This window comes from Falco punctatus (genome assembly GCF_963210335.1).
Source record: "Falco punctatus genome assembly, chromosome: 15".
Lineage (NCBI taxonomy): Eukaryota > Metazoa > Chordata > Aves > Falconiformes > Falconidae > Falco > Falco punctatus.
In genome coordinates, this window is record NC_137595.1 from 15,720,519 (window position 1) to 15,745,805 (window position 25,287).

The 25,287-nt window shown below is 45.9% G+C and overlaps 1 protein-coding gene across 6 annotated transcripts in view; it reads right to left on the reverse strand.

Moving 5' to 3' along the window:
- Positions 1-25,287, reverse strand: part of NRK (Nik related kinase) — a 108,212-nt gene that overhangs the window by 27,304 nt on the left and 55,621 nt on the right. For 3 of the 6 annotated variants that reach the window (XM_080365655.1, XM_080365654.1, XM_080365651.1), the window contains exons 11-20: positions 25,114-25,186; positions 24,506-24,701; positions 23,508-23,672; positions 22,692-22,850; positions 19,148-19,300; positions 10,445-10,576; positions 9,469-9,536; positions 7,775-7,893; positions 4,823-4,920; positions 3,570-3,688 (exon numbers count right to left, since the gene is read on the reverse strand). In XM_080365655.1, the coding sequence (XP_080221781.1) occupies positions 3,570-3,688; positions 4,823-4,920; positions 7,775-7,893; positions 9,469-9,536; positions 10,445-10,576; positions 19,148-19,300; positions 22,692-22,850; positions 23,508-23,672; positions 24,506-24,701; positions 25,114-25,186 (1,282 nt within the window). The remainder of the gene's footprint in view (positions 1-3,569; positions 3,689-4,822; positions 4,921-7,774; positions 7,894-9,468; positions 9,537-10,444; positions 10,577-19,147; positions 19,301-22,691; positions 22,851-23,507; positions 23,673-24,505; positions 24,702-25,113; positions 25,187-25,287) is intronic. The other 3 variants (XM_080365653.1, XM_080365652.1, XM_080365656.1) reach the window with 3 other exon arrangements.

The following is a 25,287-nucleotide window of genomic DNA, read 5'->3' on the forward strand; positions in this document are numbered from 1 at the left end:
CTTACAGGTTCTTGCACAAAAGCAAGCTGATTAGTCTGTGGATGTGCCTGAATGGACTCGAGCCTGACGACCACTCGCACACAGCAGGGAGCTCTCCCCACCTCGATGCAGAGCATCCCCACCTTGATGCAGAGCATCCCTTCATCTCCCTGCATTTCACTCATCCTTTTTCCAACAACGCATAGCTCAGGCAAGTGGAAGCTGGTCCCTCAAGCTGTCATTTGAGAACTGCCTGCTCCAAAACTGCTCCTGTCTCCCCTTGTACACTACCCGGCACAGTGCAATGATGAGCTACCCTGCTTTCCAGAGAAAGAACATCACCTGCACTTGCCAGGGGGAGAGTCGGGGCTCCACTGTGTCACAGTATCTTTGCCAGTGCCTAAAGACAGGCTACACTGGGATTTCATACTGTGAATCAGTCCCTGAAACACAGACATCCTCACCTTACATACAAAGAAAGAGAATGTTGCCCAGTGCACAGAGAGACAGAAGAACGTGCTGGACTGGCTGGGGCCAAAAGCCCACCTATCCCAGTATCCTGCCTTCTGCAGTGACCAAAAGCAGACACCTGAACAAAGAGCAAGAACAAGGCAAGCACCTGCTGTGATATTCCCTAGCATACTATTGCCTCCCACACAACCCGTGGTATCTGCATTTTAAACTTCTTCACCCAAGTGGAGCTGCCTCAGACTTCTGTCAGGGAGGCTCTGGCCCCATTTCTGTGCATTTCCACCCACATTATCTATTCCACTTATTTATTTACATACATTTATTACTGCAATCCATTTAAGCCTATTACATGTCTGCCTTTCCAGTATAAATAAAACTGACTGGATTCAGGATGCTGGTGTGAAGAGCCCTACCAGAGCCACATGAGAACTGGTAGATTGTAACGGTCTGTTTTTTCAAATGCCCAATGTGGTAACAAAGAAGGTCTGGTGAAAAAGCTACCAACTGAAGATCGCAGTGAAGGAGTAGAAGTTTTTGTGGCTTTTTTTTTGTTGTTGTGGTGGTGGTTTTTTTGGTTTGTTTGTTTTTTGTTTTGTTTCGGGTCATCATCTAAATATTTGCATCCTAAACTTAGAAGGAATGGCAAGATATGGAGTAGGATCAATGGTGAGTGCAAGGACCTGTTCTTATCCGGAAAGCAAGCAGCAGCCGATCTTAAATGATGCCAACCTCCCACTTAGTAGAGGGAGAAACTATTTCCTAGCAAAGCACACACCTGCACCCACCTTGTCCAAATTTTGGTAGGGAACAGTATATAAAAAGGCAGAGAGAGGCAACTGAACTCTACAGAATGAGTCCCACGAAACTCAATGTTTTAGGGGGGACTGTGACTGCTGCAGGCACTGCAGGAGGAAGCACTCTCAGCAGAGCAGGAGAAATGAGCATCAATGGAACAGATATGCTACGCAAGCAGGTAAGATGCTGGATTCCTTAAAATAAAAATCTGGTGTGTGTGTGAGGAAGAATTCTGGCTCATCTCACTATAAAGAAAAACAAGACCAGAAGTTGTTTTACTGGTGAAAGACAGCTGCCCTTAGTCGTGGCTTCCTCAGAAATAAGCCTGCTCAGGGTGGTTAACAGGATTCATCCAAGAGAATATGAAGTTTTTTATCTTGCACATATGCATGTTCCAAACCCAGTCCTACTGGGCACCTCCATAAAAGCTGGAGCGTGGACATCAAAAGCCATTCCACAGCCCAGGTAAGAACAAGAAAACACAGACTGTTTTCAATAGCCATCTAAAACTTGAACCAAGGTGTTTCAGCCAAAGCCCACAGAGAAACAGCCCTACAGACTGCAAGGGACGTCAGATCCTACACTCACATGTTTTAGACAGCAAGAGAAAGAAAAACCTTCACTTTATCCTAAATATGCAAAGTTTCAGTGCTGGCTGCTCCTTTCACTTTGATCACTATCTTTTTTGCTATTTACTTGGTAATAATCAGGATGTCTTTCCCAAAGTATCTCTCTTTTAATACAAATGACGTTCAGCCAAGGTGAAGGGACTTTGCTAACAGACGACACTATACTTCTGATTCTGCAGTAGTTCTTGCGGTGGCTGTGTGCACGGGAAGGCGAACCTGACAGGGATCATCGCGCTCATTCCACTTTCTCTAGAGGACTGGTGGATCTCACACACAGAGGAGATGCAAATAACACATGCAGATTTTCAAAGGCAGTGATACCACTCCTTCAAATCATTGCAGCATGCAAGGATCACAGCGACCTAACACTTACACAGCAAAGTCATTGCTACAGGGCAAATCCATATTTTTATGTAGAGTCTTTCTGAGGTCTAGGATAAATTCTATGACCTAGAGTGAACGAAACTTTTTACAGACCAGAATAAGGTGGTTTGGAAGAGGAGCAGCAAGAAAATAAAGGCATTACAGTAAAAAGACAGCTCTTTCAGGTGCGCTGAATAGGCTACAAGGTTTTTCAGCTTTGAAAACTGAAATGCAAATTAGGAGCATATGCAGGCACAAAAACTCTACCTTCCTCAGAGCAGCACAGGGGAAAGGACTGGTACCAGGCCAACACAACAGCGTGCCAACAGTGCTACAAATCTGTGCATCTCTTCCCGAGGACTGACAACACTGCATGTGCAATCATGTCAGAAGAGCAAGAGCCCCATCCCAGAGAGCTCTGTGGCCTCGTGGTGCACTTCAAAGTAAATCCTAGAACTTGAATTAAACCAAAGTCTCTTTGCAAGAAAATTAGAAGCTTCATTCATCGATGCTAAAAAATAATTCTGTTTGCTGTTCCACACAGCAGCGCTGGCCAACTGACCCCCCGACTCTCTCTCACTTGGACTAGCAAGCTATTTGCGCTCTGTTATTTCTCAGCACCATACACATTTTGTATGACATGTAAAACACCACAAGATGTCAGTCACAAAATCAACAAGAGGAACTGGAAAGCTAAAGGGAAACAGTTCAGGTGAGATCAGCTTGGTACGAGCCACAGCATCATCTGGCAACCACAGAAATTGTGCAAAATAACAATGCTAAAAATACTGCAAATTTTACAAAAACATACCCTGCTTACGCTATTCCCTCTTTATAAACAGCCGTGGTGATGGAATCAGCTTTCCAGTGGTAATTATTTCTCCCACAGCGAAGAGACTCTCTGAATACAAGGGTCATGTTTACCTTGCTTTTTTAACTGTAACCTGTATTTAGCATGAATGTGTGCAGTTTTCTTTCCCTCTCCTTTATTCCTTCAAATATTCCATTTACACGTAGATCAATGTGAAGTTATCTCTATAAAAGCACTACTTACTGATATTCAGTTAAAAGAAGACATTTCTTCATTGTCCCAGAGCAGCAAGTCATCAAAGCTTATTACACTGCATACATCTGATGGAGCAAACACTCACCCCCGGGAGTTCATTACAGTGTGATTAAACTGCTTAATTACAACTGACATAAATGACTGATAGTAACTTCAGAGGGAAAGCAGTATTTATGCATGCCAACCTTTTCCAGGTATTTAAAAGTGTGTAATAAAAAGGAAGAAAATAATAGTAATAATGGAAGAGAAATAAAAATCAAGCAAACCTTGTGTGGTTCGTGTCCTCTTCATCACTGCTGCCAACTTCATCACTTGAGGAGGAATAGTCTGCTGCTTTTACGAACGAGTTGGCACCATCCTTCACCTTGGCAAAGGAGCCTGGACTCTGAGTAAAGAAAACTCAGTTGATTTTTTTTCTCTCATGGCAGAGCCCATCGCTAAAGAGCACATGCAGTATTTTACCGACCCAGCACATATAGTTATTGTAACTTCCACACCAAAAATTCTTTATTAGGAAGTTGATGTCTTTGTGACTCGGTCTTCATGATTCAACCTTCATGCTTTGCAAGAGCACAGAAGTACTTCCTTGTTTCGCACGAGGAAAGGAGTGCTCTGCACCAGGACTAGAGGACTGCACCAGCCTGAGTCTCGTTCTAGCCCTGGGCTACCTGGAGGCTTGTGGGGCCATGTCTGAGCACGGGCTGTGCCTGGGCCAAGGGGTGCAAAGCACCTTTGGGCTGGGAAAGCAACACCAGCACAGCCATGGCTCACCCCCCCAGGGCAGCGAGACACCCCAGCCCCACAGCAACTCACGCCAGCGGCAATGCCCTAAACACAGAGTCTTCTCCAAAGCTCCAGTCCCTGACAAGCCAGGAGGGGCTGGGGACTCCGGTGAGCTGCAGCCGTCCCCTGGAGCCACCCAGGCTTTAAAATGCCAAGCATCCCACAAACTTTTAAAATGCCAAGCGTGCCACACAGGAGCTCCTGCAGAAGGCACTGTGAGCTCCAGTTGTCTGCTAGGCATTCCACCCCCAACCCCCCCCAGAGAAAAAGAATGCCTCAGCACATGAGGGAAAGCAGTAGCCAGCACCCCTTCCAGCGGGGGCACGTCAGCGAACGGAGAGGCAGCGCAGCCCTGAGTGTCACAGCCTGGCAGCACACTGCCGGGCACTTCCACGCTGGATACTTGCACAAGTCACTGGCATGGTTTTGACTTTAGGGCTGCACAACAATTGATCAAGGACCGCCTGAAATATTAACAACATACTCTTCCTTTCTAAAGATTTATCATCAGGTGCAGGAAAATTGAACTCCCCGCCAACGAGCTGAGCTGGACACAAGTCAGACGTGGACCGAAAGCTGATGGGACGACACTAACAGGGCAGTGAGCTCCAGCCAGCCCCTCCGGCAGGCTCCGGCTCCTCAGCCAGCCAAGCACCAGAGCAGCCCCCTGCACAGACAGACCCGTGGTGGGAACTATGAACAAAGCAAAAATACCAGGGGATGCAAAAGAACCTACCACAACCTGGCCTGGATGAGAAACTTTTTCAGGCTTGTAATGCAGTTGCAAGTGGTTTTGGGACAAAGCGTTCTCCGCCTTGGCTGGTCCTGGATTCCCTGATGGGGGGGAAAAAAGAATTTCTTCTTTTAAATGCAGGTGCAGCAGAGAGAGAAAGGACACCAGCAAGACAAGCACACATAGTTACCACCCAAAGCAGATACCAGTGTCTGTTGACATACTTCTTTTTCATCTTTGTTGCAATGGGCAACCTTTTTGCTTGTTTCCCAGTGGTTCTGGAGGCCACAATATTATGGATAAAAATTGATATTGGTGCAGTTTAATGCTGCAAGAGTGAGACAAGCAGACCAAAACCTTGGCAACATGCTCCCACTGCGCACCAGCAACTGTTCCATGGACTGGAAGGCAGCTTGCAAGGGAAAAAGGGTGAGAGCATGCTAATTCCTTCTTCTGATCCTCTTCTGGAGGGGAGACAGCTCATCATATCAGCAGCTGCTGGCCCTGTTCCAGCACCAAAGGAGGCACCCAGCTCTACTCCTGTGGCTGCAGGTGGCGGGGGCAGGGTGAGGGTACAGGAGCCTGGGGCCCCAACACACGCTTCTATGAGCAGATGTGTTGCCAAGATTTGTCCTTCATAAAACTATTGCACAAGAACAGTCTAAAGGGTCCGATTTTCTAAACCCAGCTGGACTGTGGGCAAACAGCTGCGCTAAACTCCACTCAGGAGCACGGGGTCAAGCTAAAAGCAGAAGAGGATTCACCGTTTCCCACAGTGGCACTGGGAGAACCATTTTCCAGTCCCTGCTTCCCCTGGGGCACACGGAGTGTCACTTCTCAGCTCCCACTTCCACTTTGCGCCGTGGGGAAGCAGTTAACAGCAGCCCTCACTTTTGCAGAGAGCTGGCCCCTGCTGCGGGCCAACTTCGAGTCAGGTGGCACCTCGTGACACTGCCCGAGGTCAGGTAGTGGTTGCAAGGAAGCTGCTTCGCTCCCAAGTGGCATGGGGACCTACATGTGCCACCACGCTTGCACAGCTACTGAATACCCAAGCAAGTAAGACTAGAGGAGCTGGCGTCCGTCCGCACATGCTGATGCCACGTTAGGAGGGATGCTTGCAAGTAATTAAGCGCATCTTCCCTTTCGGTGCCCACACAGCTGCCTGGGGAAGAACAGAAGCAGCCTTGGAGACCTGCTGTCTTCTGCACACAATTCCTGATGGAGGGGAAGGGAGGGACAGAAAGCAGACGTGCCCTCACCCTGCCCCTGGGACACGCGAGCCAGCTCAATGTCTACCTTGTTCAGCAGTCTCTCCCATGGCTGTCCCACTGCTACCAACGGGACCCCGTGCAAGTTAAGGGGGCAGAATTCAAGTTCACACACATTGGGATTTGTATTTGGTAATTTAGATAGTTTTACCGCAATGGCTTCACATATTCATGTATTTTGCAAAGCTTTTAAAATGCAGAATCTCTTATTGGTCAACGAGTACCTAAGCAACTCAGTAGAAGTATTAGCTTTAAAGTATTTATAGCCCTTTCCTGCCCAATTCATTATCCCTGTGGGTTTGGGAAAGCAACAAACTCTTTCTGGAACACCATAAGCCAGAACTAGCTGTAATTTAATGACACTTAAGAACCCAAGGAGACAGTTGAAACCACAAGGGAGGTTTTCTATTCTTTCCATTGCTGGTGAGGTTTTCATTTCCCCATGCCAAAATAGCACAGGATGTACACATCATGCAGACATTGCAAAGTTGAGCTGGGCTGCTGCACGTTGTTCATCTCTATGCTGTTATTCGAACATAAAATGACATAAGAGCAAAAAGAAACAAAACTCAAGCAGTTTAAAGTGTGCTTTGGATTTCTCTTGAAGTAAAGCTTCCCATTCTGTGTGGTTAGTGAAAGCAAAACTGGCTTGATTGTGTAAGTGTAATAAATAAGCTATTTGGTCTTCATTTATCGAGGGCTTGCAAACTAACAATGTGAGCCTCAGTTTAAAAATAAATGACCTCAGCAGCTCACTGGTGTGGTTTCAGAGCATTTTTAGCATCCACCCTGCTGCAAATTGGGCATGATTCCCCATCTTTAGTAGTCAACCTGGATGCAAAGTGTTTAACACACCACTGCTTTGCAAGAAATTGCCCTAAAAGTGACCTTAGGAATCACAATAGAGGAACAAAGCTGTCCACTTCTGCTCCATGCCCCCATCTGCCAGATCACAGGTCATGTCTCAGGAACAGAAGTCTGCACTGCAAAAAGTCTGCACCATCATGAGCAAGCCCACTGCATTCCTACACTGCTACCCATGATACCAAAATAGCTTACAACGTTGCACTTTGCTTAAATTGGATGAGATATCTCTACATTTTAACTACTTACCTCTCTTTCTTTTTTTTTTTCCAGTTCTCCTATCTTTCTGCAAATCAAAGCATATTGGAGGAATGTTTCATAAGGTGCTGTACAGAGAATCTCATGCCTCCTTCAGCCGGCACATTATTAGTGTGCAGAAATATTAGTGTACAGCAACTGCTCATCTGTATCATCTTTTCAGTGGGCAATGCAAAAAAGCAGCATAGGGCTATACAGAAAATGCCAGCGGGTGAACATTAGTATTGAATTACATCTGTATGTCTGTAATGTTGGCTCTGCTGAGTTTCAATGGTGTCAGTAAGTGCAACAGAACTGATTTTTTCCCCCAATTCTTAATTGAGGCAATTCAAATTTTCTATATGGAAATATGTTCACAGTCACTTTTTGACTCAAAAGAGGAAGTGTTTCTATTTTAGGAACATGGAACCATAAAATCAGAGTGCTTTCAAAAGCCTACCACCAGAAGACCTCGTTAAAAACAATATGCCATTTGCAAAGCAGCGCTTGACACCCCGCAGAAGCCCATTGCACATGATAAGAATTTTGCACGTTTCGACTGATAAAACTTGGACTTAAGAATCACCTGAGGTTGACTGGCTGCTCTGATGAGATCCCATCTCCCACTGCCTGTCACCCGGAGTGCTGCTGCTGCTGCTGTTTAGCTTCAGAGCGTGTCCCCTGGGGGATGGCTGATGAGTGTTACTAAACAGAAAGACAAAAAGCAGATCAGACTATCCTGGGTACAGGAACACAGACTGGAATGGACCTCCCAGGCCACTGAATCGAGTTCCCTGCTGTTACTGGATGATATAATACTGATCAACAAAAATTTTATATTCATTGCTGCTCCAAACAGGGCCACCCAGTAGTGGGAGAAAAAGATGGAGCGTTTCCTTTGGGCAGTCATTCTGGGAGATTACAGAGATTCCCGAGTCATTACAAAATACCCTACTGTATGTACCTCCCCCCTGGCCTCTTCAGATCTGTGTTGCTCCCAATTCCAAAATCTCACAGCTTTTACGGATAACGAAACCTGCTTCAGTACCCTCCTAGAAGATACATCATCACCGGCTTATCAATGGAGAAAGGAATGCATCGGGCAGTAAAACACCCTGCCAGGCTCTGAAGCTGCTCACTTGTAGCACTGTGGTTTACTTACACATTTCTCTTCTGCTTTGCCTCCTATAATTCCTAAGTAGAGAGCATTTAGGGCTTGACTTGACTTGAAAGTTATTTCAGATGATGTTTCTGACACCGGCTCATCAGAAGTGCCACACATTATCCTGCTACGTCAGCTAAAGCTACTTCCCTTTCGGATCTCTCCAACCCTAGTTTCTCACAGCATTATGTTCCCCGATTAGACATCCAGCGGCAGCTACCCTTTACTGCTGAGCTCTCTGCATCCTTGGTCTTTTCTCCTGGGATATGCAAAACTACACTAGACTTAAGGGCAGACTGCCAAAATAGTCAAGATACATCTACAGGCAGCCTGTTCAAGCTACTACCAAACAAAACAAAGCTACAGGCACAAGCTTCACAAGCTGTAACTGCAAGTGCCTATACAGGGAGTTGGGGCTGGACCCCCACCCTGTCAGTATCCAGGCACCTAAGTCCCCTTTGAGTGGCGCAGGTGCTGATGTAGAGCACCTGCATGAGCATCCAGGCAGCCCTGATGATTACTACTGTCACCTGCCACCACCAGTGTCGACAGGCTAAGATCTCAAGTAAGCTGCACCTTCAGCAGCCACTTACTCTAACTGAAGGGAAAGTAGACCATAACCAGATCACAAGAAGTTAAATGACTGCACAACGTGCTGCCCATTTACTGGGAAACAGATGCACACTTTGCATGCAAGCCACTGGGCATGTCAAACAAGCTGAACCAAATGAAACAACCCGTTGCAGGAATTATTACAGCTCTAGCAGCCCTTATATATTAAAAATATGGCTTTCCAGCAGAAGACAGAACTAGCTTGCATGAAAAAGAGAAGGAGATCTACAAGAGGCTTGTTTCTCTTTAGTGATTGACATAACTGATTTAAAGGAAGCTAGCTGAGATACTTCCTTCAGGCTTAAGATCAGGAAGTTTGGTTAGTTATTTTTGTGGACAAACTGACTCAAAAGACAAAATAATTGCTACTGCTTTTAAATGAGGTATGAACCCCTGTCAGTTTTGGTGTTACTGAGGTTATGGCTTTGTTTTTAATACATTTGCTTTAGTTTTCCTATTGATGGTAAATCAGCATTAGTATAAGCATAAAACACCAAAGAGCTTACCTTGAAAGGCATCTCTGATGGCCAGGCTGATCCCTGCTGTAAAATTTAGAGGTTGTCCTTTCTGGAACCTTAAGGATTTAATCAAATGCTTTAAGGTTGCTAGTGATATTTTAGATTCAGTTAATAAACCTAATGCTTACCCTGTATTAATGCAAAAATAAGGCTAACCACCACAAATGACTAATGCTTCAGCAGGACCTGTGGAGAGGTCTTCCATGATAGCAACACTGGAAGCTGCAAGTCAGCAGCAGGTACTTCCAGTTTGCTCCAAGCCTGTGCAATCTATCAGGGTGCAGACCACAAGACATTGCACCCTTCCGTAGAGTTGGCGTTATTCTTGGTCAGTATTTAAGGCAGACAGGGAAATGTATCTGCGGTCATTTAATGCAGCTTTCCCTGCGTGGTGCATTACCTTACGTTGCTACCAAAGGGCTGGGGGAAGAGACAGACGCACACCCCCAGCTGCAAAGCAATGAAATGAATACACGCACACATGCATGTAAACATCCCCACACAAACATTCTTGTACTTATTCTTAGAAATTCGGTTAAAAAGAAATACACCATCACCTCAATTACACAAACTAATGAGCTCTTCCACAACAAAACACATTTTTCAGAGAAAGGGCAGCTACAAATACTTGGCATAACAAAAGAAGTGTATCGGCATAGGGTCGTAGAATCATTTAGGCTGGAAAAGACCTGCATTTGCAGATCCTGCAGGTATTATATACATACATATATGTATATAATATATATACACACACGTATATAATATATGTACATACATATCCCAACACTGGCCTGCTTATAAATTTCCATCTTCTTTCTAAATTACCGAGACCCAGTTAGTGTACAAGCAATGAGATTTTCACTGAGTTTCATGAAGTCCAGAGGACTGATACTACACAGCGCAGGGGAACTGAGTGGAGTGCTATTAACTACTGATAGTGCCAAACACCCCAAATTTCACGTACCTTTGGGGGTTGTTCTTCGTTTTGACTCATGCTCCAGAATACATCATCCTGCACAGGGCTGAGTGGTGTCGTCACCATATCTGACAGTGAACTGCTGTGGTACACGTCCTTACTAGCCCGGAAATTTTCACACTTAAAATAAATGAAATACATGTTAATTGTACTTCCCCACCCATGTAACAGCTCCCAGTCTAAACAGACATCAATGGTTCCACTCGTGAGAAAATTTTTAGTAAATGTGCAAGGAGTATGGTGTTTGGATACAGCCCTACTAATCTTGGTCTCTGTGAAGTTATCCATTCTAGCACGTTAGCATATTAGGCACAAATATTTCCAGATAAAGGGCACACTAAAAAGAAACAGCAAAACCATCTCTGCTGTACATATATCTCCCCTTCTTAAATCTATGGAGAAGCTATAGGCCATAGGCAACACGCAGCAAACTAGTTAACTGGATGATGCAAAAAATACTGTTGAGTAAGTATATTTCATTTCAAACCTGACCAATGCTTCCATTTCAGGATTTAGACAGTATCAGCACTGGGGGAACCCACCTTCCCTAAGTTAGATGATGACTTCCAAACGAGACTTAGCAAGCCCACCACCAACCTAGAGTCAATGGAGACAAACTGCCAGCTGGAGGAAGCACTTTCAGCTCTCCAGTGGTTATGAGGGTGCCCTGGCCCTCCCCTGGACCAGATTTTTCAATTACTTGAAAAAAAAAAATAAAAATCAAGCTTGAGAATGCAGTAAGAAAGAAGTAAGAAACTACGCTCAGATTTCACAGGTAGTCATGTCCAGGTGCTCCCATTGCAACTGCCCACGTGTAAAAGGTATCTTCCAAGGTATCAAATGAGAGCATTGGGCTTGCAAATGCCCTCATCATGGTGGGGGGCAGCGGGAGGGGAAGAAATCAGATCACTGCCTTACACAGTCTTCACTGTAAGGGACAAATAAGCAGTGTAAAACTCCAGCTCAAATACTCAGTGTTTGGTCCTCTGACTCTTTCTGTAATTAAGAGGAGAGGGGTGGGGGGAAAGAGAGAGACAAGAAGAAAAGGTCCCTTAAATTCTACATCCTAATGATCTATTACACTGGCATCTTCCAAAGGGGAAGAAAGGCAGAAAGCTAAAAATGTCAACTGAATGTACTGATCCTCCCTGAAATGAGAAATCCTCTTGGACACAAGACTGAGACAGAACCCGGGAACCGCTGTGTAAGCTGTGCCTGTCTCGAGGGATTGCTATGCTAGAGCCAATCTGACGTTTCAGAAACAGAAAAAAAACCAAAAACAAAACATTTGAAAAACGCCTGAAGCTACACCACTCTGTGCTTTATCTTGTCAGACCTCCCGTGCAAAGCAAGACCCGGGCTCTCTGGGAGGCACCTCATCCTCAAAGGCACCGCAAGATCAGCACCCCCACACCTGCAGGGGTCCGAGAGGCCAGCAGGCTTGGGCTTGAGCCAAAGTTCAAACTCTTGTGTCCTGCCTGAGTTACTGCAACTCAGCTCAGAGGCGGCTGCAGCTTGGTTTCCCCAAGGAATGACTCAGATGACTATTTTAACCATTTACAAGCCCAAGTCTATAAAAATTCTCCAGTTCCCCAGTCTTACGAAGTAAAATACAGTGAGAACTGCAGCTTTTCAATTATGTAACACGATTATAAACTCCCTGTAACTCGACACGACTAATTATTTCATGGGAACAATGTTCACAATCATTTAAATATTAACAAGCAATAATTCTAAAACTAGTTAAAGATGCCAAACATCCATCCATATGTCCCATCACAACCTCCCAGACCAGCACAGCACAGTCAGCTCTTAAAAACAGTTCTGAGTTTCACCTAGTTAAATATTCAGGTGCTTTTTCTGCCTTTTTTCTGTTGCCTCCCTTTACAGAAAAACAGCTTTTTCAGCAGTTATAACATCTCATAATCCATGCCCTTTCTTTTTGTCACAGTAACTTTTGTGTCCAACATGACTGTCACTAATAATAGTTTTCAGTTAACCATAATTATTTCAACAGCAAAGTGCTCCCCTGAAACAAATCACCATGGCTATAGGAATAGGTTTTACAGCAAGTGTATTATTACCAGAGCATAGAGGATTGTTTTCTCCTTGCCACTTTTTCAACAAGATACTTACATTTCTTCCTAAATTCTAACTTTTGAGCCCTGCAGACTACCAGAAAACTATTTGTGCTTAAAAGCATGGAGGAGCTTTGCTGAATCATGATGTAAGTGACCGGGTGAATCCGAACTCTGCAGATGGTGCCCACATACCTTCCCTGGGCAGAGAGAGACCAGTACAGTGGCTCCACGTAAAGCCAAGAAGTGAAACCTGCTTTTGGGATGATTTCTGTATGACCTACAAGACCTTGCAATTCCACAGCAACCCAAAAATGTCACAGGGAGACACAGTGTTTAATATTCCCCTTCAGTTTTACAGATACAATAATTTGTGTGTGTGGAAAAAAATATTAAATAAACGAATAACAATGATTCTAAACTACTGAGACTTGAGCCTTAAACAGTTTTTGTCGTAAGTGATACTGAAAGAACAGCAGCTCCTCTCATGCACAGAAAGCACTGGTAGACAAAGTGTTACCTACTACGTGTCTTCAAACCATACAGGCACACCTAACAGAGCTAAGGAAAAGGAACCTTTGCTCCCTGGAATTATATTATAGATACAGTACAAATGGCTGATTACTGGAGTTTTAAAAAAAATATTTAGGAGCACAAAGTTTTAAAAAGACAGGCTGCACTGCTTTTTGGAAGATGCCTGTTCCTACTTTGAACTCGGTCTGCACACAGGGAGTAGAGAAATGCAGCTGTTGTTACAAAACAGCATAAGGAGAAGGATTTTCTTAAACTGCTGAGCAGATCTGCTCTGGGATACTGGGTCAGTCCACGACCTAGTGCATAATTAGCTCTAATAGTGTTAGCTTCTTGTTCTGTTCCAGCCACATCACTCCAGACGATAGAGGAGATCTAGCTAGCAAATCCTACAGGAAAACCCCAGAGTCAATTAAAAAATGGAGTTCGTTTCAGATGTGAGCTGAATTCCTCCACAAGTCAGGTGGCAGGTGATGCTGGGCAGAGAAACAGAGTCAGTGACTTTGTTCTGGAAGTCTCTGTGAGATTCTGCATGTATCCCAGAACAGCTTGCCCCGCAGCACCACAACCAGAGCCAGATCTGCTACGGCGCTGCGGCCAGCACAAGGCAGGTGGAGATGGTACACTGATCTGGTATATCTCACGTTTCTTACCAGACAGACAGGCTACAAGACCCTAAGAAATCATGCTCCCTGCCCCTCAGGGGCTGTGTTGAGATTTCCAGTGAAGTAATTTTGAGAGGGATCTGGGCAACCAGCGTGTGCCACAAAACGGCACAGAACACAGCCATTTAAAACAAGAAGTCGATTTTGCCTGAGCAGAGCAGTGATGACAGATGATCCTTCTCTGACAAACCTGGCTAGAAGTTCTTCAGCACAGACATCTGTGACGAATTCAGCTTGCATTCTAACTCTGTAGCTCACTTTTATTTTAAATCAACAAGGCACCCACGTACCGAACTTCAGAAGTATATTGCTGTGAGTCTTTCAATCTCCAGGTGACTAACTGGTCCATCACTCATGCTGCCTTAACACTTCCACTTGATACAGTTAATGCAGGCAGCATATCCAAACATCCTACTATTAGCATCAACAGCTACTGCCAACCAGCACAGGGAAACCCGGCCCTTCAGAGGATTTATACATTACCCATTGAAGTTCATCTGGTCTCCATGCTCACACAGCAGGTACCAGTACAGACTGGCTTCTCCCTGTCCACACGGTCTCTTACCGGCCGGAGCACTGGTAAGTAGGTAACAGGGCAGCTACCAGCAGGGCGTGAGATCGCACGGTAACAGCTGTGTATCACTTGCTGCTATTACCCTTAAGTAACACCATCGCTTTAAGGAGCATAAAAATTTTACAGCGTAGTTCCGATGAAGGAATGTGAAAGAGGTTGGTAAATACTGCTACATTCCTCACCACTCCCCTCAGCAGCTGGGAGAGGTACTACCCCACAGGGAAGCACTGACAGGGTGCAAAGGAATGAAGCGACTTGTCCTAGGCGATGCAGCCAGCCTAGCACATAGCTCCTTTCATCCTGGAAATGGCATTTTAGCAGGGCAGCGTTACCCTCTGTACAGCCACCGTGCTCCTGCAGAATGCCAAATGCCCTGCAATAAACTACGGACTCTCCTACTGCAAGGCTGAAATATTTGCCTCAAGGCAGCAGCCAGCCTCTGCCCAAGGCTAAGATACAAATGTCTTTCTTGTAGACCTTGCAACAGCTCTCCAGTGATTTGATGCTACAAGCCAGGCCATCAACTCAGCCCGGTTACAATACTTGTGACCTGAAATGACAAACAGGCTCTGGAAAAAGAGGATTGTGAGAAGACAGACAAATATTTTCCTGGTAAAAGCTATCGGATGAAATGGAGCCATTCCTCTGCCAGCAACTGTCTGCGGTGATTTTTCCACCATCACCAAGCAGCAACCTAAACAGGAGAGGCACAGGGAGGCTTCGACTTAATGATGCCACCAGCCAGCCTTGACCTGCCCCCCACTGACCCGCTGCAGGGCACGAACAGGAGAGGGGAGGGCTGAGCCAGGGAGCCTGATCCCTGAGGACCCTGGCTATGGGGAAGGAGCAGCTGGGGAGCGCTTTGCAAAGCACAGCCTGAGAAAAAGGCAGAACACGAGAACGATGCTATGAGGAGGGCTGCTTCAGGACACGCTGACATGGTTGGTAAATGGAGCTGCTGCTGAGGACATGATTTTTAAGGCACTTCTATATCTTGTTTTTTAAGGCACTATCCAGATCCTGCTGGGGCACTTCAACCACCCCGACACCTGCTGGAAAAGTAGCATGGTGAGCTGCAGGCAAGCCAGGAGACTCCTGGAATGCATCGAGGATAACTTCTTAGAGGCAGGTAACAGACAGCCCTACCAGAGGGGATGCGACACTGGACCTGCTCGTCACCAGTGCAAGCAAGCTAACTGGCGACATCACGACTGGAGGCAGCCTGGGCTGCAGGATCATGCCCTGGGGGAGTTTGCAGTCCTGAGGGATACAGGTCAGGTAAAGAGTAAAGTCAGGACCCTGAATTTTAGGAAAGCAAACTTCCAGCTGCTCAAGGAGTTAGTCAATAGGGCACCCGGGAAACTGCTCTCAGGGACAAGAGAGCAACACAGACCTGGCAGATCTTCCAGCACACTTTACCATAGAGCAGAAGAGCTCCTGATCGCCAGGTATAAAAAATCAGGAAAGAAAGGCAAGAGACTGGCATGGCTGACTTGAGACCTGCTGGTCAAACTAAAGGGCGAGAAGGAAATGCGCAGGCAGTGGAAGCAGGGACAGGTATCCTGGGAGGAGTACAGGGACACTGCCTGGTTGCGCAGGGATGGGGTCAGGAAGGTCAAGGCAGAGATGGAGCTGAACTTGGCAAGGGATGCAAAAAAGTAACAACAAGGGCTTCTATAGGGACGTCAGCCAGAAAAGGAAGGTCAAGGAAAGGGTACCCCTGCTGATGAATGTGACTGGCAAACTGGTAACAATGGACAAGGAGACAGTATTTGACAGCATTTTTGCCTCAGTCTTCACTGGTAACCTCCCTTCCCACACCTCTTGAGTGGATGGACCTCAAGACAGGGATGGGGGGAGCAAAGTCCTTCCCACTGTAAGAGAAGATGAAGTTCAAGACCACCTGAGGCACCTAACAGACATAAATCTACGGGACTTCATGAGGTGCATCCCAGAGTGCTGAGGTACACGCCAAGCCACTCTCCATGACATCTGAAAAGCCACAGCAGTCAGGTGAAGACCCCAGTGACTAAAAAAAAGGGAAACATTGCACCCATTTTTAAAAAGGGTAGATAGTACCCCAGCAACTACCGACCTGTCAGTCTCACCTCTGTGCCTGGGAAGATCATGAAACAGAGCCTCCTAAGAAGCTACATTAAGGCACATGGAGGACAGGGAGGTGATCTGAGGCAGCCAGCACAGCTTCACTAAGGATGAGTCTTGCCTGACCAAACTAGTGGCCTTCTGTGATGGAGGGACTGCATCGGTGAACAAGGGAAGAGCTACAGATGTCATCTGTCTGGAGTTCTGTAAGGCCTTTCACACAGTCCCCCATAACATCCTTGTCTCTAAATTGGGGAGTTATTTATTTGATGGGTGGACTGTTCAGTGGATGAAGAATTGGCTGGATGGTCACATCCAGAAAGTAAGTGGTCAATGGCCCAGTGTCCAGCTGGAGATCAGTGACATGTGGTGTCCCCCAGGGGTCTGTAGTGGGGACCAGTACTGTTTAATATCTTCATCGATGATGTGATGGAATCAAATGCACCCTCATCAAATTTGCAGATGACACCAAGCCGAGTGGTGCAGTGGACATGCCGGAGGGAAGGGATGCCACCCAGAGGGACTTGGACAAGCTTTTCAAGTGGGACCATGTGAACCTCACGAAGTTCAACAAGGCCAAGTGCAAGGTCCTGCACAAGGGGCAGGGCAACCCTTGGTATCAATACAGGCTGGGGGATGGTGGGTTTGAGAGCAGCCCTGAGGAGAATGACTTGGGCTACTGGTGAATGAAAAACTGCCCATGAGCCAGCAATGTGTAGTCAAAGCCCAGAAAGCCAGCCGTATCCTGGGCTGCATCAAAAGAAATATGGCCAGCAGGCTGAGGGAGGTGACTCTGCCCCGCTGCTCTGCTCTTGTGAGACCCCACCTGGAGTGCTGCGTTCAGCTCTGGAGTCCTCAGCACAGGAAAGGCATAGACCTGTTGAACTGAGTCCAGAGCAGGGCCATGAAGATGATCAGAGGGCTGGAGCACCTCTCCTATGAGGACAGACTGAGAGAGTTGGGGTTGTTCAGCCTGGAGAAGAGAAGGCTCCAGGGAGACCTTATTGTGGCTGTTCAGTATTTAAAGGGGGCTTACAAGAAAGATGAGGACAAACCTTTTAGCAGGGCCTGCTGCTATAGGACAAGGGGTAATGGTTTTAAACTGAAAGAGGGTAGATTTAGACGAGGTGTAAGGAAGACATTTTTTCTGATGAGGGTGGTGAAACAGTGGAACAGGGTGCCCAAAGAGGTGGTAAGTGCCCCATCCCTGGAAACATTCAAGGTCGGGTTGGATGGGGCTCTGAGTGACCTGAGGTAGTTGAAAATGTCCCTACTCATTGCAAGAGGGTTGGACTAGATGGTGTTAAAGGTCCCTTCCAACCCAAGCCATTCTGTGACGCTATGATCTTCCATGTGGGTGTTCACCAGAAGCTCATGCCAAACAAAATTTCAGCAGCCATCAATGAGCTTAAGAAAAGCTTGGGATAATACAACCTAACCTCACAGTAATAACCCATAATTGCAGGTAGCTTCAAAGAAGTCCACAGGCCCACCCTGCTGCCAGGGCTCAGCAGTGAAGCAGCCGAGCTGAAACTAGTAATGCACCCTCCTCTGTGGTCCGACCTTCCCCCTTGGATCCAAGATCCAACACACAAGCAAAAGAGGCCACAAGACACCACAGCAGCACACAAACAACGCCTAAGCCTGATCCGAATGCCATTCTGCTGTGAGTACCACCAGCTAAATCCCACAGAAGCAACTGGAGAGATGGATCAGAAGGTGTACATCCATCCATCCATCCAGGAGTCCAGCACAAACCACAGCTGCCAAGAACACAAGTGCTATGAGCTTATATCCTAGCTGAGGGAAGGAATGAACACACAAACAAAGTGCTGTGGGGAACTGTAAAGGCAGTAAGATTATTCCTGCCACTGCATGTTTTTAAAGCAAGTGGAGATTTCCAGCTTGAATGAGCTGTGCTCATGCTTACAGGAATTTATTCCATTTCTACTGGCTGTCTTGGTTTTCTTTTGCTCACACATGCTTACAGTCCCTTCCCAAGAGGCTGGAGAAAAAAGCAACTGCAGACTAAGCTACTTATTTCACACACTGTGAAAGAGTGGGATGTTGAAAGGGAGCCAAGTTTTTGGGCACACTGGAGGAAGCCTGAATCACCTGTCCCAGAGCTGGCAGAAATAGCAGGAGCTAAAATGTTTTGTGCGAAGGTTTCCAATGCAGAACTTTTATCAGAGTGCTTTTATTGTACAGGTACCACTGCTACCTCTAATACTGAAATTTTTCAAGTCACAAACCTTCTGGGCTCTATCCACAGGCAACATCTAGCTCTGCATTGGTCCTTAGTGCATCTCCATATACTTGTAGTTTATTTCGTAAGATCACTAACAGTCTTGCTTGTTTATATGGTCTTCAGGGATAAAAATTCTGGCTTTGGACTTGTTTTTTAAAGTGCCACATGTATTTATGGCGCTATGGAAGTAATACATCATTCAGGGACTGCAACGGCACAGTCCTTCAGGCTTTCTGCGAAACATCTAAAAGGAGTATCACGGAATCGACAATCAGGCATCAAGTACGTAAAAATAACTATTATCTAATCCTGATCTGCAGTGCCCAAGTATAATTCCACATATAATTTAGCAGCACGTGGTGGCACTAAAAAAGCCCCTGAGCTGGTTTGCACAGTCCTCATTTGTGCCAGGAGGGAAGCAATCAGATTTCCGATGGACTGTTCTGCTTAGGGACCACCCGTGCGCTCCCCGCCGGGGCAGCAGTACCGTACCTGTACCAACACGGCTCTCTGTGGCGCGGGGGTGCAAGGGCTGGAACTGCTGCCCGAGCCCATCCTGGCGTGCAGCGCGGCGTCGTGCCCCAGCGCCGCTGGCCACTGCAGGGAAGGCTGGATGCTGCCACTTTTCTTTTTTCGGTCCTCGGCCTGGGAAGGAGAAAAGCAGCAGCGTGTTGCACACCGAGCCTCAGGCTCTGCAGCCTGGGTGCTCTCCACCAGCAGCACGGTGTGTGTCGGCTCCGACAGACCTCTCCATCAGGGAGCAGACAGCCCTGGCACAACGCAAACCATTACTGCCACCCCATTTGCAACTTTCCCTTTCCCACCAAGTTTCCATACTGCAGCAAGGAAAAGGGCCTGAATTGCTCCGTTTGCTGCAGGCTGGGATTTTAGCTGGGAGGAATCACCTGTCTGCATCTACTGATCGTTGAAAACATGCTGCCTGTTTTGCTGTGCATTTATTACCCCCTTCTACAACGCTGACATTACTGCATGTTGCTTTCTCCTTTAAAACACTTTTAACACTCTGTCTTTTGGTATGTTACTTGTACTGGGGAAAGGACTAAGGAACATGATCTAGAAGGAATAAAGGTCCTTTTATTTCCTGAGGGCATTGCTCATTACAAAAATCTTTATCCTGTGGTTTTGATCCCACTACTCGTTCCAGTTCCATTCAACATGACTAATTGCAATTCTCTAGCGTAAAGCCTTTAGCGTATCCTCTGATTCAACAGCCCAGAAACAGCTTGGCACAGAAAACTAGAGATTAATGCCATAAACCCACATGGTTATCTGTGTCTGGGTGGGCATTCTTAATGGTATCTCTCACTATATCTGGATGCTTGTGCCTACGTCAGGAAGGTAAGTGTGTTCTTAACACGGCTTAGGAAACTGCTGAAGAGATGGAAAATTATTCCACTTAGTCTCACAGATCTCAACTGGGGGAAAAAAAGAACACCAGAAAAAAACTCCACACACACACACACACACCCTTATTAAAACAAGCGACCACAGCCAAATACCATGATGTTCTAGCCCCAGTGAACTTGATTATTTTACTACTCTTGAGGCCAGATTTTTATTACTTGCAACTCCTACTAATGAAAGGCAAATTTCACCATAAGCAAGCGAGAAAATGCAAAAGCTAGATAAGATAATTTACATACTGCCTCTGTGCCCAAAGGGTGCTTGCATGCACTATGCCATGATCCACATGGAAACCCATGCAGCCGACACTTTGGGCTCCCAGAACCGATACCAGCCCCAACCAGGTGCTGCCCGAGGTAGGAGTTCTTGCCTCTCAGCTCATGAGCTCCGGTGCAGGTGGGACCAGACACAGCCCAGAGCAAGCTCCCATCTGCAGGCACCAGAGGAAACCCACCCTGACCTGCCTGCCACAGGACGAGTGCAATGGCAAAGTCAAGGAACTCCCAAAGAAAGGGTTCTGTGGCCCCAAATACTAAACTTGAGGCTTTGGAGGGCTTTAGGGGTTTTTTGTTTCTTTTTAATGCCTCAATCCAACAGTAATTCTGGGGAGTTTTGGTATATCAATAATTGGTTCTCCAAATGCCAATGAGCCTTAAAAAGTGTGCAATCTCACTCTTGAGCAGGCTATCCCTACCCCCGGTAGATCTCTCCCAACAGAGAAACTAGCATCTCTTTGGCTAATAAACCGGGAAAGACCACTATCAACAAGTTCACTGAATTATCACTGTTAAAAACAGGCAAAACTTGAAAGCATTTTAAAATTGTTGTGAACAATTATGATTGCTGACAAAACTATGAAGTCTCAAACTTCAACCAAAAAATGCAATCCTGTAACACTAATTATGATCTTAGTGGAAGGATCCGTGACTTCCAAGAAGTTCTGCGATTACATAAATTACATTTATGTATGATAAAATAATTTATCCTTTAAAACTGGAGTATATTATGGTGGCCATAATGACAACAGCCTCGTGCTATGAACCTAAAATGCAGGCAGCACTTTACCTGCAACTAGTGTTATTTAATTTCACCACTATGTTAAGCTACCAGGGACTGCACACTGAATTCCATAATACATTTCACTTGCTACAGAGGGGTCATTTACAAACACATGCCAAACCCAGAGATGAGTACTTAAGCTGACATTCTGCAGTTCTTTTGACTTCTAACTACAATGAAGTAGAAAAGAAAGTGAAATTAACTCAATTGAGTTGAATTTTCTTCCCATCCACCGAAAGCCTAGCAAAGGCAAAGCGTTTCTATGGACTTTGATGTTGTGTATTTAGCAAAAGCAGTTTACTTCTCTGTCCATACCCAGTTTACTCCCCAGCTGGAATAAGACCCAGTCCTCCACCATCAAACAAATACTGATTTCAAGAGGAGTTCATTCAGATTTCCTAACAATTTGTTTAATGATTCAAAGCAATGAAGCCTTTGGAGCTAGGGCATTCGGGTTTTTGACAATGAAGTTGTACTTCAAACAGATTTATTCTTGTTTTTACAAACTGCTGCTCTAACAAGGAGCTTAATATCTTTTGCTTCCCTGATTTCATATTGCTGCTTAGCTGCATGCAGACACTATTCAGTTATTAAAATTCATCATTCCAACAATCCTAGCAGTTGCATTTAACTGTTTATCAAAACCGAAAACTTCAGCTAAGGGACCCAGGTGCAACACGCATGCACACATACACGCACAGAGAGGTGACAAAGAGGGCTTTTGCTTAAAGACCGCAGCACAATGCTAAACAGCAGCACTCTGCATTCCTCCTACATACATGTGCATGAGCTCTCCTCACACCTTTCCTTGGGTATTTTGGGAAGATGTTTTGCCATGAATGCAGAGAGCAGTGCACACACTGGTCTGCTTAAAACGCAGCCACCCAAGGAGGCACCTGTGAGTTGCTGAGATTTTTTAAGTTGACCCAGACTTTAGGAACACAACACAGCACCAGCTGTAGAACAGGGCTCACATGCTGGGATTAACATAAAAAAAAAGTGTGCTAGGAATGATGAGATAATGTATGTGAAATGGATCTGTAGATTTTCACAATATGATAACAGTAAGCATAGCAAGTTGGTGGGCAGAAAAACTTTCAGAGTTAGCAAGAGTGAAATGGATTACAACGCTTAATCAAGGACTGCATGTGCTACCCCGATCCATCATATCTTACCTACCTAAAAGCCTGGGGGACAAAGAACAAGAAAAAGCAACACACCCTGACATTGGGGTACAGAGATCTGTGCTTGGGAGACACGATGCCATTCTGTATCTGGGTCAATTATGTGAACCCTAACATCAAAGACATCTGTTAAACTGCAGTAAAGCTAGAAACTTCTCTGAACTCCAGTAGAAGTGACAGAGCAACCTTTCCTTTCCCTTATACTCTACATTAATGGAAACCAAAGGCTTTACCATAGTGTAACCGTGCAGTAAAACATAGGTCAAGCTCCAGATTTAGGTTTAAAGATCAGCCTGTCCTCTGCTTCTGCATTACCACAGTATCACAAACTGCAAAGCACCAAAACGCTGCATTGGCCAAGACAGTACCTCTTCGCTTGTGCTGCTTGATGGAGGATGCACTGCTGAATTTGAACTTTTAAAAGGCTCCTTCTTCTTCTGCTTGTGGTCATGCTGGAGAGATAGCAGCTGTGTCTGATCTTTGGGGAGAGTTCGATGCACCTTCCTGTGTTGCACATCCTCCACCTTCTGAAAGCAGAGTGATGAACCGCAGAGAGAACAGTGCTTTGGAGGACCACTCAGGTGACCACTGGAACTTTGTTTTCAAGGAACAAAGCAAGCATAGTTCCAGCAGGGCTGACAGAAAAGCCACAACCCCAAGGAACAAGAAGCATAAAGTGACCCTAAACACTCTGTGTTTGGCTTTTGAGACAGCACATCAGGAAATCTTAGGTTTTCTTTTTACTTTTCCTAAAACTTGACAATGAGACTTCAGCATTAAAATTAACCTCTGCTCCACTTTTTATTTGTGAAAAAGAAACGGTCCTGGTCACAACCCAAACAGAAACCGGAGATTTAAGCTTAGGTTGAGCTGATGGAGGAAGCTTTCAGGATAAAGATATTTTCAATCTGATTTAAGTGACTGAAGACCATTTCAGTATGGAGAGGTGGCAGGGACAGAAGCGGGAGAGGCAGCGTCATTGCTGTAGATAAGGAGGATGACTCAGTAACATGTAAGTTAACTCAAAAGAAGGCCGAATCTGAGGACAAGAGGCAGTGAATGCATTAAAAAAGTCCCTCTCTGGTCTCTGACTCAGAGGATGGGAACACGCTCACGGAACAGAGAAAGGCATCAGCTACAGGAATGGGGCGCTGCAAACTGCTGTCAGTAAGCACTTTTCATACCTGCTTCTTTTCTGATTTCGTCTGTCCATCAGCTGTGAACCGTTCATCTTCCACAGCCCTTTTGTCTTCTCTACACCTCTCCTCTTTCCTCTGAAGAGCCTTAGCCTCTGCCCACCTCTGCTCACACTCCTGCTGCCTTCGCAGCTCCTGCTCTCGCCTCTGGTGCTGGAAGAGAGCCAGGGAATAATGTTGCTTATTTTACTCGGGTACCCACCAATTACTTAGGCAGCGCTGGTTAATCACAAGGCCCATTCCGTGCCAGGCACTCACTGACCGGGGATCCCCGACACCGCACAGCAGCAGAGAGCCACAAGCTGCCACCACAACGACTGCCAAACCTGAAGTGAAACCCTTCCCCTTTTAGGAGCCGAGGGCAGATTTGCCATTTATTTAAGCAAGCATGTGAGATCTCTGTGACAGCTGAGCTAACCTAATAACAAATGTCTTCCTGTCATTTAGAGAAGGAAGGGGTTTTTTTTTCAGAGTCCCCCTGTTTTGCTGGAGCAGCACTACGCTTCACAAATGCCAGCTCCGGAGTGTTTGCACAATGCTTGAATTTTGTCAGATGCTCATGAGAAGGGACACTGGTGATTAAGGAATGCCTGCAACACCACAGCGTGCCAGACAGCTGGAAAGGCAGCAGCTATCTTGTAACATCCTAAAGAGAAGCAGGGCCAGGACTGCGGATCAGACAGAGACTCCAAACTGGGCAACGCACATGAGAAAGAATTCAGGATCTCCCATCCCATCTGCCTGGGCTTCCACCACCGAACAAGCAAAATGCCCTTCCTCTTCCACTCCCAAAGCTCCGGGCAGGTTGTCAGCAGGAAAAGGGCAGAGCCCATTTCATAAGTGACACAGTTCTCCAAAGCTGAAAGACTAAATCCAGGTTGTGCCCACAATTTAACACAGCCCCTTCTCGCCTTTCAAAGCCTACTCTACAGGCACATTTTTTATTTGGGATAAGAAATGGAACAACGATACAAGGCAGTCCTTACATCCTCCAGCCTCCTCCTCTGCTCTTTCTGTTGCTCGATCCGTTTCTGTCGCTCTGTCTGCAGCTGCTTCTTGTATTTCTCCTGGTCCTTCAGCTGCTGCTGCTGGCGATGCGGGTCAGAACGGTTTTTGTTCTCCTGCTGCAGCCTCAGGAATTCACGACGGAGAGTTGACTCCCCAGGGAGGTTGACTATGGAGCTGAAACAAAGGGGAGGTTTCTACATGACCAAACATAACATTAAAGAGAGAACACAAGGTGCACTGGGAATTGCTTGTTGTCCCCTGTTAGCAAATGAAGATGTTTTGACAAATCTCCAGCACGTTGACTATACATCCACATTTACTGTGCTACAAAACAGCCTGAAGCTGACTGTCGGATCCTTCATTTGAGAGTTTCCTCCTTACTGCAGGGAACTAAGCAGCAGCTTATTACAAACATCTTACACTCAGCAGTTACGTTTGATAGCTACAAAACAGGTAAAGCTGCCAGAGGGGACACAGGGAACAGGGGATTCACAGCAAGCTAAAAAGGCCATTCTAGCTGGCGAGGGCTGCCTTCAATCAGAACAGCTGGGGCAGTCACAATTTCTATTCCAGTAATAAAATTAACCTTGGTTCTCCTTCATCTTCATTCAGCTCGTCATCTTCCTCCTCACTTCCACTGTAATCATAGTCCGTTTCTTCTAAAAAAAAACCCAAACAACAAAGAGAACAATAAACAAACCCCAGTGGAGGATGCTGTTATTTAAGATACGATCTTGAACTTCATTTCTGAGCACTCAAC